The sequence below is a fragment of the Phaeodactylum tricornutum genome, chromosome 11 (assembly GCF_000150955.2).
Source record: "Phaeodactylum tricornutum CCAP 1055/1 chromosome 11, complete sequence".
Classification (NCBI taxonomy): Eukaryota; Bacillariophyta; class Bacillariophyceae; order Surirellales; family Neidiaceae; genus Phaeodactylum; species Phaeodactylum tricornutum.
This window is the reverse complement of record NC_011679.1, coordinates 765,110-778,708: the sequence shown is the minus strand read 5'-3', so window position 1 is coordinate 778,708 and position 13,599 is coordinate 765,110. Positions and strand designations below refer to the sequence as shown.

Genomic DNA, 13,599 nt, shown 5'->3' with positions numbered 1-13,599 from the left:
TACGCAAGCCGCGAGGGTACCAGAAGCAATCAGTGTGTTGACAGATATGCGGCAAATGGATTTACGCCCTACGTTGTCAACTTTTCAGTATCTGGATCGTGCAATCCGATTGGTACGAGATTTTGAAGATAAGCTGCTGTTGCTGGAGCCTATCTTTGACTCTTTCGACGCCAATGACCGACGGGTAGACGTATCAGGACCAATCATGGCTTCTCTTATCAGTACATACGGTTCGCTCCGTCGCTTTGAAGATGCCCGACGGGTTTTCCTCACGATTGAAGGGCCCGTGGATGCTGCTTGTCTTCGAGCTATTCTTTTTGCCTGCAGCACGGCGAGTCCACCACAATGGAACGAGGCCCTCGTGCTACTACACACGTGTGACGTGATCGGTGGCACCCGTTCACCAACGCACATGGATTCAATCGCCGTCAGCAACGCCATGCTGGCTTGCTCCAAGGCGGATCAGTGGGAAGAGTCGTTGCAGCTTTTGCGCTTGTACGGCGATAATGCCACGTCGCCGTTGGCACTGAATTCACTGATTGCTTCCTGCGGCCGCGGGGGTCGGCCCGATATGGCGATAGAAGTATTGAACGAAATGCGTGTATATGGCTTGCAGCCCGACACAGTGAGTTACCGGAATGCTGTGATCGCCTGCAATCAAGCCGAACACGAAATGCATCGTGCGGCACGTAACCATCGCGAGGTCCGGTTGGCTCAGGACGAAGTAGGTTTTGCGTGGTGGGAATGCGCCTTATCTTTACTGCGCCGCATGCAAGAAGAAGGTCAGCAACCCGATACACAAACCTTTTCATCGGCAATCAGTGCGTGCGAATCGGCTGGTCAATGGCAACGCGCCTTGCGTGTTCTGCAGTCAACTCTGGATGACGGCGACGATTCCAAGCTGAATTTGTATTGTTTCAACGCTGCCATTGCAGCTTGTGAAAAGGGAGGGGCCTGGGTGGAGGCCTTGGAAATATACGAACGCATGAAAGCTCACGGAGGAAGCCTTCGTCCTAACTTTGTGACGATCGCGAGCTTGGTATTGGCGCTGGATCGTGGCGGTCAAAAAGAGCTGGCTCAAGAAGTCTACCGGGAAGGGGCACAGCAATTGCGAGTGGTGCAGCCCTGGCGCTACACTCAGAATGCACAAGAAGAACGTGTGCGTGCCATGGACCTCCACACATTTTCGGCGGCCATGTCCAGAGCTGCTCTGCGCAGTTACTTGGAGCGTCTGTTGGCGAAGGAAACCGTGGTGCCGGCGGACGATTGGATTATAATTGTTGGTCAGGGTCGGCACAGTGTCGAGGAACCAGTCCTACTGCCAACGGTGTGGAGACTATTGCAATACGAGTACAAACTTCCCGTCACCACGAATCCAGTCAATCCGGGCCGCCTTGTGGTGCAATCCCGCGACTTAAGCGTGTTGGTGAAAACGAAAAGTTGGCGATAAATCTACTACAAATAGTAAACAAAATGGTGTGCTCTAATTAACGTTTCGGGTCGCTGGTGGGACCCGTGCGCGACTCTCGGCCGCGGCCCGGCATGGCGTCAAGGGTCTTGACGATTCGTTCCCCACTATACCCGGCGGGGAGTACTGTTGAGTTGTAGACGGCTCGTGGGGTGCCAATCGCCGGTCGAGGGGACGCCCCCCGTCGCAGGGTCCCGTTCGTGTCCGTGTCACTGCTACGCAGGGGCCACACCCGAAAGAGCACCCGTCCCACGAGTAAGTGCCGCGGGGACGGGGCCGTAGGAACGGGAATCGGCCGAATTAGCCGGATTGTCTCCTTCCAGCCAAAGGTGTCCGTCAGGGACTACCACCAATCTACCGCGGACGCCACTTCCCAGAACGCGTTCCGGCAAGACTTGATCGCCGGGCAAGCCCAGCACGCGCTTGCAGACGGTGCCCTTACGGGACGGATGGTGCACCACGACCACGTCACCCACTTGAAGCGGCGAAGTGACCTGTCTCCACACTTCCCGCCAACTGGCCTTGCCGATCAGATCACTCACGGGAATACGAGGTTCGTGCCAAACGTGGTCCGCATCGTCCCGGTCCACCGTTTGTTTTCGGAGAAAGGCGTCTTGGGCTTGTCGGGCTCGTTGAGCACGTTGACCTCCGTCGCTACCGTATTGCAGTCCGTAACGTCGCGGACTCCACTTGTCCAATAGAATGATATCGCCCGAGGGACGAATGGTCGGCGACATGCTCGGTCCTTCGCACAGAGTAATGTCCGCCACATACTCGGTCGCCGTGTACACTATCCCCGCCGCCAACAAGGCCCGGACAGTCCACAAGGTCGTTGACGGATCACCGAGTGTATCCGTGGTAGACTGGGGGGAGGGTTGTTGAAACATGCCGGAATGCGACGGACGCTGGTGTACGTCCATGTACGTGCGTGTCGCCGGGCTAGAGCGCTGAAGCCGGCGGTATCCCACCACCGACCAACAGCGACTGGCCCGAACACACGCGGGCCGCATGGGTATCAGATAGGTGCACTCCTTCTTCTGAGTGATACTTGGACGCGTAGTAGTCAAGCGCGAGTCCAGGACAACGCGTTGTCGGGAAGAGAGTCAGAAAAGTGCGGGTGCGTTCCATGGGGACGGAAAGCAAACGAAACGACGGAAACCTGACAGTGGAGTCCTTTCTGAGCATGATTGAAATTTGTAAGCCCCAACCCTGCTTGATCCGTGCTTTTTTTTGTTTCGCGAGGAAAGAGAATCCGATGCCAATCCCAACGTTCCGGTCTATTATATATATATAACGTTTCAATCTAAGTACGAGTCCTCGGAGTATCAAACTTTCCTCATCGTTTGGAATCCGTCAAAATACTGTAGACGTTTTCATCTCTGAAAATAGCAAAAGCTTGGGATTGGAAAGGATATGTCACACTAGTTCCCATCTCGAGCGCCTGCACTTCCGAAACGGGGCTTCCCGCGGTACAGCCAGATACACAGGACAAAATCAGAGCGACCTGGAGACGTTGGGCTGTGCGTGTGGTGGTTGGGCTTCGATTCTGGTGATCTTTTGACACACCCACCGACCTTTTGTTCCGTCCACTCTCCGTCTCGACGCATTATTCGTTCCAAAATAAGTTGTCCGCAAGGCAATTGGTGCTTCCGTTTCGTCCATTCCATCCACTCATACCTTTCTTCTGTGTTGCTAACGCATCACACGTTGCTGATTCGGTATCACCCGACGGAGTTCCGTTAGATACGATGGAATGGCCCTACTGGACCTCCGCATCGCCACAAAAACCTTACCCCTCCTCGTTTCCACCGTCCCGCGACCTGCCGCCGCCTCCGTCCGACTTTCCCAACGATCAGGAACAATCCAGTAGCGGTGGAGATGATGCTATTGAAGGAACGTGGCTTAACATCCGCCGCTTGAGCAACGTATCAGAAGATGACGAGGACGACTGGTCGGAAGGTCCCCCGGCCAGCGGATACGGAACGGACGCCTACGACGACGGCTCTCGCAAGCAATCGCTCCGGCGATGCGGGTTTCGCTGCTCGCGATACCGACTCGCACTAGCAACCCTGATTGTACTCGCCATTGCTGCTGGCGGTGTCTTTATTGGCGCCATTGTCACCAAACGAAAAGACGACGGACCCGCCGCAACGAGTGTCGAGACGAATCCGAATACCCCGACCACGGCGCCCACCGTGCGAGTTACGTCGTCGCCCTCCGTCACCAACAGCGGCAACGGCAATAGTACTACTGCTGGTGCATTGCAAGCCACTGTACAACTCTCACTGGACAGTGTGGAACAACTCCTCTCCGACGAAGGGAAGGAATTTATGGGACTTGCCACCCTGGAATTCTTACGAGCGTCGAACGCTCTCAACGACGACGCCAACACGACGCTACAGCCGGTGTCCTACCGTTCCGTTACTGTAACGGACCAAGCATTGATCACGGGCACCGCCACCGCCGCCGCTATTGAAGGACCCGTCCGTACTCGTGGACAACAACGACAGTTGCAAAGGCCTACCAGTCTTCGTGTCGAGCTCTCGGTACAGGGTGTAGCAGCGTTAGCCGACAATACAACAAACCTCTCCGATGGGGCCTTCGGGTCGCAAATCGCCACCGCTATCGCTACCAACCCAGAAGTTTATCGATCCGTGTTACAGGCGGATGGCAACGAAGTGTTTCAAAATCTGACGACCATTGGAGTGCGCGTTGCGGAAGACACCCTCGCTGCTGCCGTACCCAGTTCATCGCCTATGAGTGCTTCGGAATCACCTTCGATTCTGGCCAGCAGCAATAGTCCCACGGTAACGTTATCTGCGGTACCCACAAACTCTGTTAGCACGTCCCCCACACTTGTTCCGGAACCCAGTGCTTCGCCGAGCACTTTGCCTAGCGTTGCTGTAGCTGCTTCTACGCCGCCGAGTTTACTGCCTGTGACAGTAGCTCCGACCAACCTAGTCGTGACAGTGTCCCCCACGGCCATTCCGCAAGCCCTCCCTGCTTCCCCGACAGCATCTCCTTCCATACCCGGAACCACGGCAGGCACTCCGCGGGTGTGCAACGGCGTGGCCGGACTTTGTGACGTTCGCGTTAACGATGCCGTCTTTGGGATGGTCCACAACGCCATGTCGACGCAACCCGACAATTTTCTGTCCTTCAACCACGAAGACACCCTCGAAGACGCCCTGACGGCTGGTTTTCGAGGGATCAATGTGGACGTAGGAATATGCGATGGACAAATTGTGCTTTTTCACGCGTTTTGCTTTCTGGGAACGCGAGACGTGGTCGACACCTTTTCGAATATTCATAATTTCTTGACGCAAAATCCCAACGAAGTACTGATTGTGTCGTTGCAAATTGAATTAGTGGATCTACAGCAGTTGGCGAATCTTTTGGGAGGCGTTCCAGGCTTGACGGATCGATTCTACGACCACGCTTTGGGAGCGGACTGGCCCACCCTAGGCGAACTGATCGACGCCGGCACGAATATTGTTCTGTTTCATTACAACGGCCCAAGCTGCGATCAAGTAGTCTGTCCACCAGCCTTTTTGGATTACTTTCGGTTCGTAGTCGAGACGGAATTTAATTTTCAAAGCTTAGCCGAGATCCGAGACCAGTTCAACTCGTGCGCACTGGATCGGGGCAGCTCGGGCTTTCGGAATTTCTACGGCGTCAACGTGTTCATCACGTTACCCAATGCCGCCGCGGCGGACGTTCTCAACACGGTAGGCTTTTTGAATCCGCACATATCGGCGTGCGAGGCCCAAACGTCCAACCAGGTTAATCTGGTTTTGGTAGACTTTTGGAAACGTGGGAATGTGTTGGATTACGTGCGATTACGGAATTTGCAACGCGTTGCCGTCCTAAACTAGTCTGGGACAACACCAGCCTAACCTGCTCACGTGTGTCTACCTAATTGTGTAAATAAAAACGGAAACGTACTTTTTTGAATTCCTTGCTTATCTTCCAAGTCTCACGAGTTTGGATTGGTGTGGTGTACTGTTGTTGTCCGTATTCACAAAACCCTTCAACTTTCGTGGACGTCTAACACTTAGGCCAGATTCAAAAGTCCCTGTCCGTTATTGACCGCGTAAAAGGTGTCCGCAAAAACGAGCGACAAAACCGCCATCAATTTCATGACAATGTTCAAGGCCGGACCGGAGGTATCCTTGAAGGGATCACCAACGGTGTCACCGACAACAGCCGCCTTGTGAATATCCGAGCCCTTGCCTTGCAATTCACTGTCGGGTGCAGCCCGTTCAATGTATTTCTTAGCATTGTCCCAGGCACCACCCGAGTTGGACATGGAAATGGCCAACTGGACGGCGGCAATCAAGGAACCGACGAGTAGACCGGACACCGCCGTGACACCAAAGAGAATACCGGTCAAGAGCGGGGTAAAGATCACCATGGCACCGGGAAGGACCATCTCGCGGAGACTCGCCTTCGTACTAATGGCGATACAGGCGTCGTAATCCGGACGCTCGGTCGGGTTGGCATCCAACAAGTGCGGTTTCTCGTCAAATTGACGCTGAACTTCCATGACCATGGCCATGGCGGCTTCACCTACTGACTTCATGGTGAGGGCGGCAAAGGCAAAGGGGATCATACCTCCAATCAGCAAAAAGGCAAAGGTCAGGGGTTCAAGCATGTTCACGCCGTTGGCAAAGAGTTCATCGTTCGAAGAAATGCGGATACGCGTAACAAAGGCACCAAACAAAGCCAAAGAGACGAGAGCGGCAGAACCAATGGCAAAGCCCTTGCCAATGGCGGCCGTAGTGTTTCCGGCGGCATCGAGAGCGTCCGTCTTTTCACGGACGGCCGGGTCTAGTTCAGCCATCTCGGCAATGCCTGCACGGAATTTAAAAAATGGCAAACGTGAGTCAACGAGAACAAAATTGGATCAAACCTAACAGTGGCAACCGTGCCACGGCCAAGAGTCACGACACTTCACAAACTCACCTCCGGCATTGTCACAAACGGGACCGTAGACATCAATGGTCAAGCCGGTTGCCAAGTTGGAAAGGAACCCAATGGCGGCCAAGGCGACTCCATACATGTCGCACATGGTGAAGGATCCGTACACGACCAGGGCCAAGACAATGACGGGGATGATAGCAGACTTGTACCCGAGGGCGATTCCATAAATCATGTTGGTGGCGGCGCCGGTCTTGCAACTATGGGCGACTTCCCGAACGGGTGCGTAGGAATGAGAAGTGTAGTACTCGGTGATGAGACCAATAATGAGACCACCGACGGCACCCATGGCAACGCACACGGTCGCCATGTAGGGAGCGAGCTCGAGAACGTCCTGGCCAACCGTCTTGGCAATGGTGAAGGATTTGGGCAAGAAGTATTCGGCGGCGTAGTAAATGGAGGGAACCATGAGGACGGTGGTCGAGATGAGCTGAATCTTGAGAGCTTCTTCGACCTGTGATTCCTGGCGGACGGGACGGATGTGGGTAGCGATGAAGGAGCAAACGAGGCAGACAAAGATGCCCACGGCAGAGACAACAATGGGGAAAACCATGGCGTCCCAACCATTGGAAACACCAATGCTGCTGCCAATTACCAATGCAGCACAAGTGGACTCCGCAAAGGAACCGAACAAATCGGAGCCCATACCTGTGGACCAGAATCAGTTGAACAAGGACAAGGTGAGCCGTGACGGAGAGTAACGCGCGACAACGGCACGGTGTGTACGTACCAGCGACATCACCCACATTGTCTCCAACATTATCGGCAATGGTAGCGGGGTTACGGGGATCATCTTCGGGAATTCCGTGGACGACTTTTCCAACGAGATCGGCTCCGACATCGGCGGCCTTGGTGTAGATACCGCCGCCGACACGTCCAAACATGGCAATGACGGATCCGCCGAGTCCGTATCCGGTCAAAGACTCGGTCAGGTAAATCCATTCACTAGAATTGGGGTAATGGACGCGGAAGACGAGCATGGTTAGGTAGAGCATGAGCATACCGAGTCCACAGAGTGCGAATCCCATCACGGCTCCAGCGCGAAAGGCGGTATTGAAGCAGTCCGTCCACCCGGGCTTTTGCGCCGATACAGTGGTACGAACGTTGGAATAGACGGCCACTTTCATGCCGAGGTAACCACTAGCCATGGATGTAACGGCCCCGAGCAGAAAGGAGACGGCCGTAAAGACTCCGCGGGCGGCATCCCAGCCCGTGCCCCAGGACACGAGGACGAGAATGAGGACGGAAAAGACGATAATGAACCAAAAGCAGACACGGTACTCTGCGGCGAGGAAGGACTCGGCACCTTCGTAAATGGCTTGGTAGATTTCCTTGAGACGTGCCGTCTTTTCCTCGTCGTTGCCGGATCCACCGTTGCCCATGAGAGACTGCGCTTCGCTGCCGACGCCGCTGTTGGAAATGATCGGAATGCGCGAAATCAGCACAAACTGACTCCACGCCCATGCGAGACTGACCGCCGCAGCGATCAGGATGATTTCGGTTGCGTGAATCTGATAGAGTTTCATGCGAGAGGGAAGCAAAGACGTCCAAGGATAGTGAGAAACAGCAGCCATTTTGCACTTTCGAGTCCGCGTCCACGGTTTACGAGAAATACAAGCCGCAGTCGCAGGCTTGTCAGCAAAAAGTACTCTAGCATACACCTTGACTTACTTCTATCATACTGTTGCCAATACAGAGAGGAAACAGAGATGCTGGATCACACAAGAAAGTGGCAGATTCCAATGAATGTCCGACGTGGATATCTTTTTTGGTATTGTGTGTGAAGATGAGGTGTCATCGTAAATTTCGTACGGTAACGGTACTCTCCTCGTGTAATTACGTTGACTGGGATTGGTTCCTACGGGTGACGGAGTGTGTGTGTATGAATGTTGGATCTGGGGAGGGGTCTCGGCGCCGGACCGTGATGGAACTCCAATCACGAAACAAGGGACTGGACTTCCAAGTGCCGATGACGCACGCCACCACGTTGCGCAGAAAGGAAAGGTCCCCACTGGGTACTGTCTGTATGTCGTCCACCACAGCCAGAGTTCTTATTGATCATTGGTGCTTGAGCTACCGAATGAAGCCGTCCCATTTCCAAAAAATAGTGACGTGACGTACTGACTGTGGCGACAACCCCAAATCCTCTTACTCGGCAAAACGAACGACAATAGTAAATCGAGTCGGTATTACCATGGAAATCAGTCCTCCCGTGCGAACGATTCGGCTTTTCAGCATGACAACGTGAGACGAACTAGTTTCATCCAGAGCTTATCTCAGCATTTGCATTGCACAGAACATCCGTTGCGGTGAATTCCGGAGAAAACGGTTTCCTGCCTGAGCCAGGCCAGGCACCGCGACCCGCGTCCCATGTGGTTCTGTCCACTGGACGGGACCCTCCTGCAGGTACAGATTCGGTCCGGTGCCGTACCTGCCGAAAACAGCTTCTTCTACTGTTCCACCTGCCCTTACAGTTGCTCAATTGACGCGCCACGCACGGTCAAGACCCCCACCAAACGCAAAGTCGTCGACGACATTCTCGGGGGCGCGGCGGCCTGGGAAAACGTCGATCGGACCATGGCCGTCTGTCCCGCCTGTAATCACAACGAGGCCTACTTTATGCAAATGCAAATTCGATCCGCGGATGAACCCATGAGTATCTTCTACAAATGTGTACAGTGTAGTCACCAGTGGAATGATAAATAACCAAGGATGGCTTGACCAATCTTTCGTTTCAGTTGGGGGAAGGCTCTCGTTAGGATTATCTATGGCGATCGTTAACTTACTTGATTAACTTGTATGTGCAATCGAACGCACCGTATCCGTTTAGTCTTCAATAGCCAGCACCCATCGAGCGAACCGTTCGCAGATGCCAATTGTGCGTGGTGGTAGATTGCCATCGCCCTGTTCTCTGTCAGTCTCCAAGAGTACGTCCTTTTCTTCTAATATTCCAACCCTCGCGTTGGATGAGGTTCCCTTCGACTCGGGTACTCCGCTATTCCGACTCCACAATGTGGACAAGGCGGTATCCGCCGTATGTAACAAGATTGGGTCGTTCCCGTCTAGTTTCTTCACGCCACAAAAGACGCCGTCGGCCAGCGGCAGATGTTGATGGCACAAGGCTTTTTCGGCTTCCAATCGACTGGCGTACTGAACCGCGACCCAGTTCGTTCGACCGGGCGCGCAGGATCCCTTGTGTTGCACCATCACACCAAACTGTCCAAACACGCGCAAAATCTCGTCGTATTGTGCCGCGGTACTGTACCCGTACACCAAAACCCAACCGCCATGGTCGTCCTCCGGAGCGCCGTGGGGTGCCGCGTTGGTCCAAGAATTTGACGACGATACCACCATCTGCCCCTGTGTCGGGGAAGTGAGGTCGGATGGCAGATAATCCGGCTTTGATGCGGTAGATGGGGAGCCTCCGAACGACGAATACTGCAAAAATTCCGACAGAGCATATACTTGTGAGGAACACTGCGGTGGTTCGAACATGGGCCAAAATGGTCGTTGTTCCCACAGCACACGTACCTCTTTTCGTGGTTCCACTGGTACCAGATCCATCCCGCTACCTCCTAGACTGTAACTAGATCGTGGCGGTGGAACAACGGACTTTCTAGAGAGGGGAATCTCGTTCTGCTTCCGCCGACGTAAACCATGACTGTCACGTGTCAATGGATTCCAATTTTCATCGTTGTTCGACCCGTTCGTATTCCCCAGAACCAGCGCATTCTGACCCGTTGTTGAAGTGTCGCGGTAGGATTCTGATTTCCTTTCAAACGGGCTATCGTTTGGGGGCGATTCGCCAAAGGAAAAACCAGACCGCCCGGAAGGACTCACCATGATATCGTATTTCAATCTATTTTGTGTTCCACATCCAAGTGAGAGCGATGCGGGCGGCTTTCCGGTACCTCGGATCTGGCAACGATCTTTTAGTCGTCGGACTGTCCCAAGCCATCCAAAAATTGAATAGTCAAACCAAAAGCGGAGACCGACCCACGACACGAAAGTGCTCGGCAAGCTTGTCTCTAGCCGTACCTTCCTTACATAACCAACGTAAAAGTAACGTACACCTTTCATGTCAAGAAACTTGCGTGAGAATCGATAATGCAACACTCTCTCTCTAGTATTTATATATATTTACACTATCAATATTTGAGCATCCAATAATTCCAGGCCGTGCACGGCCGGCCCCCGCTACACCCATGGATCAAAATAGTTGGAAATAAGATCCCAGCAGTCCGTTGTCGCTACGAGCTGGACCAAACGCTTGGCAGCCTGGGCTTCTTCCCGAGAAAAGAAGTCGCCGTACGTTTTCCCTGGTAAAAATGATGCGGGTGGACCAACGGCAGGCAATTCCAAAAAATCCAAAAGATCGTTGGCAGTCGTCTCAAAATCAGTGGTATATTTCTCGTAACGCACAATGTGGACCGGTAGTTGCATAATTTGAGTCAACTTGATAGCATTATTGTGCCATTGGACGTAACGGAACCATTCGGCAAAGCATGGAACATCTCGGAACGCAGCCTTGACCTCGTCCGAAAAAAAGGTGCTTTCGCGAAACTCCTCGACATGGAGTCCGTCCAAATGGGAACACCAAGCCAAATAGCCTTCCCTGTCGTTGGAGAAAGAGGCACGCTGCTCGGGGCTCCATTGACTTTCGTTACCATGCTTTCTGGTTGAATAATGGACCCGGGCAATCAAGTTGTCAAATGGCGATCGCACTAGGTGTACAGCTTTGGTCGGAACTGTGAGGTTGTAAAATGTTTGTTTTTTCGTTCCTTCGATCTTTTTGGATCCCCGTGTGCACCAGAGAGCGAATCGTGGTAGGTCGAATACAAAGCCTTCCGGCACGCAATTATCGCAAAACCCGCCACAGTGTGTCTTGGTCAAAATGGACGTGGGTGGTAGCTCGTGCGCCAGCGGCAGTGATACGTATGGCCCGTGTATCAAGTCGGGTCGAACTGGCAAAGCGTGCTCAAATTCCCGGCCGTAGTTCGAGGCTACGGATCTATTACTCATCGATCCAGTGTTTTTCAACGTAAAAGTCGTGCCCTACAACCAAGAAACAAAAATGTGTGGTGTTAGAAAATGAAGCTTGCCGCAAATGTATCACATCAGACTCGAACTTATGGTACGAACCGAGTTTGGAAACGACAAAAGCCAAGCCACCTGCGGAGTCCGTTTATCGAACTCACGGTTCGCGGATGGAGTCTGAGCCTCAGGTTCGCTATCGACATAGGGTGCGAAGTAGTGCTCCACCAACGACCAGACTGCAGGTAACGCTTGATCTTGGACCAACCGTGCCGCGGCCTGTCCGTACTCGGTATCAAAAAAGCTCCCGTAGCTTTTGCTTGACTTGAAGGGAAGGAAGTCTAGTACTGGCTCGATCTCCAAAAACTCAAAGAGAGACTGGACTGTACCTTCATAGTTTTTTGTATAATTCTCGTAAAACAGATAGTGTGTAGGGAGACTGTGACGTTGAGTTACTTGATAGGCCAGATTGTGCCATTGCGCAAAGCGAAACCATTCCGCGTGACACGGAAACTGGCCGTGGCGTGTAAGAAAGTCTGGATCGAGCAGTCCGGACGAGAGCTCATCCTCTCGAAAGGTGGCATCCAAATTCCGACACCAACTCGTCAATCCATCTCTAGAGTTAGAGTATCCCACTCCCGTAGTCTCCCCCCGGCTTTGACGGAGCTCTTGCGACAGGTGAAAACGACCGACCAGATTGTCAAAGGGACTGCGAAACAAATGAAGCGCGCGGGTCGGAATGCTTGCATTGTATGTGAGCGTTTCCGTATCTCCGCGGTCGTTGCGAATCTTGGCGGTACGACACGCTGCATCAAACGTATCCAGATCGAGAACGTAATTGTGCGTGGGACAGTTCATGCAATAGGCGGCACAGTGGGTCTTAGTAAGTACGTAACGGGATGGGAGAGGCTTGGAGGGATCCCGCACAAACGGTCCATTCTTCCATTCGGGGTGCACCGGTACGAGATTTTCGAAATCTTCGGCGTAATTGGACGCAGTTGTCACGTTGCCCGCCGTTTCCACATTTACAATTGTGTACGACGTGCCCTGCCACACATATCGGGACAAGTACGATTAGTGAGATTTGTACTCGGGTTGCGATCCCGATGCAAGCGACGCCGCACTCTGTTTCATAATAATTGAAAGAACCACTTACCGATCCACCAAAGGACATGATCCAAGCAACCTCGACGCGGTCACGTCTTGCGTTGGGAACCTCTTTTGCCGCGTCCATGGCGGTCCTTTCTGGTCGACCCTCCGGTTGCGTAACGTTCACGGTCTGTCGAACGCTGTGTTTCCCAGAGAGTGCCTTTGTTCGAATGTCATTGTCCCAGAATGATGTAGTTAGGGACAAGAGGAGGAGAATCCCCCCAAACAGCAACCACCGGGAAGGAGGGCGACCCATTGGGGATCTACGACTTGCGGTGACTAGGGAAAAATGCAGGGAGCCTACGGTCGTTGCCGCGCCCTCGGTGTCCCTCATCCGCTTCCCCGCGGTGGGAGTATGCCTATGGGAACACTGCATGGCACGACCGAGCCTTGCCGTGGGGAAGACTCCACGATCCAGCAGACAGACACCGAACGGAGGATTGTTCCGTCGTGCATGTGTGTGGGGGGAGTCCTGCGTTGAATATGCCTCGGCTTTCTATGGGGCTCTCGGACTCGGAAAAAATGGCACATACTGTCTTACAGTCACTGGTAGTAGTTACCTGTTTCCTACTGGCTGGCAGCGGTGTGTTCCGTTTCACACACTCTAATTTTCCAACGTATCGGCGTTGCTGGCGCGGAGTCGGACAATATTAGAATACAAGACTCGTCACACAAGTCCGTAGGTGCCGAAACTAACACACTCTCAGACACCAACCTCACTATCAATACGCGCGGGACAGCGTATCTCCAATTCCTATACCGCGGGATTCGGGAAGGTGGCACCCCCCCCTTTCCCCGGAGGAAAGGGTTTGTACCAAAGTAAACAATAAACCATCCCCTGTCCATCCGCCAAAAGAAAGTGCGCGACTACTAACTGCAACCCAGGGACACTGCGACATTTCGCGGTACTACCTATCAATCCTCGGCCCGAAGTCATCATCCCTGGAGTACACATCCCGTCGTTGTCC

General features: G+C 53.3%; 7 protein-coding genes across 7 annotated transcripts; 3 read left to right on the top strand and 4 right to left on the bottom strand.

Moving 5' to 3' along the window:
• Positions 1 to 205: 205 nt before the first annotated feature.
• On the top strand, positions 206 to 1,450 carry PHATR_36970 (predicted protein; the record flags this gene model as incomplete). The annotated part of the gene is made up of 1 exon (XM_002185914.1): positions 206 to 1,450. The coding sequence occupies one exon, from the start codon at positions 206 to 208 to the stop codon at positions 1,448 to 1,450; it is 1,245 nt and encodes a 414-aa protein (XP_002185950.1).
• Positions 1,451 to 1,683: 233 nt separating this feature from the next.
• PHATR_36969 (predicted protein) lies at positions 1,684 to 2,355 on the bottom strand (the record flags this gene model as incomplete). The annotated part of the gene is made up of 1 exon (XM_002185749.1): positions 1,684 to 2,355. One exon carries the CDS (start codon positions 2,353 to 2,355, stop codon positions 1,684 to 1,686), a length of 672 nt encoding a protein of 223 aa, XP_002185785.1.
• Positions 2,356 to 3,067: 712 nt separating this feature from the next.
• On the top strand, positions 3,068 to 5,425 carry PHATR_46908 (predicted protein). Its single transcript, XM_002185913.1, has one exon. The coding sequence runs from the start codon at positions 3,217 to 3,219 to the stop codon at positions 5,341 to 5,343; it is 2,127 nt and encodes a 708-aa protein (XP_002185949.1). The 5' UTR covers positions 3,068 to 3,216; the 3' UTR covers positions 5,344 to 5,425.
• Positions 5,412 to 8,204, bottom strand: PHATR_21183 (predicted protein). The gene is made up of 4 exons (XM_002185748.1): positions 8,120 to 8,204; positions 7,179 to 7,959; positions 6,434 to 7,096; positions 5,412 to 6,322 (listed from the first exon to the last, which is right to left on the bottom strand). Exons 1-4 carry the CDS (start codon positions 8,126 to 8,128, stop codon positions 5,523 to 5,525), a joined length of 2,253 nt encoding a protein of 750 aa, XP_002185784.1. The 5' UTR covers positions 8,129 to 8,204; the 3' UTR covers positions 5,412 to 5,522.
• A 614-nt stretch (positions 8,205 to 8,818) lies between these two features.
• On the top strand, positions 8,819 to 9,154 carry RPC11 (RNA polymerase C subunit 11 kDa; the record flags this gene model as incomplete). The annotated part of the gene is made up of 1 exon (XM_002185912.1): positions 8,819 to 9,154. One exon carries the CDS (start codon positions 8,819 to 8,821, stop codon positions 9,152 to 9,154), a length of 336 nt encoding a protein of 111 aa, XP_002185948.1.
• A 29-nt stretch (positions 9,155 to 9,183) lies between these two features.
• PHATR_46906 (predicted protein) lies at positions 9,184 to 10,528 on the bottom strand (the record flags this gene model as incomplete). The annotated part of the gene is made up of 2 exons (XM_002185747.1): positions 9,184 to 9,886; positions 9,980 to 10,528. The coding sequence occupies 2 exons, from the start codon at positions 10,526 to 10,528 to the stop codon at positions 9,275 to 9,277; spliced, it is 1,161 nt and encodes a 386-aa protein (XP_002185783.1). The 3' UTR covers positions 9,184 to 9,274.
• Positions 10,529 to 10,558: 30 nt separating this feature from the next.
• On the bottom strand, positions 10,559 to 13,082 carry PHATR_46905 (predicted protein). The gene is made up of 3 exons (XM_002185746.1): positions 12,639 to 13,082; positions 11,591 to 12,529; positions 10,559 to 11,503 (listed from the first exon to the last, which is right to left on the bottom strand). Exons 1-3 carry the CDS (start codon positions 13,005 to 13,007, stop codon positions 10,646 to 10,648), a joined length of 2,166 nt encoding a protein of 721 aa, XP_002185782.1. The 5' UTR covers positions 13,008 to 13,082; the 3' UTR covers positions 10,559 to 10,645.
• Positions 13,083 to 13,599: the final 517 nt, after the last annotated feature.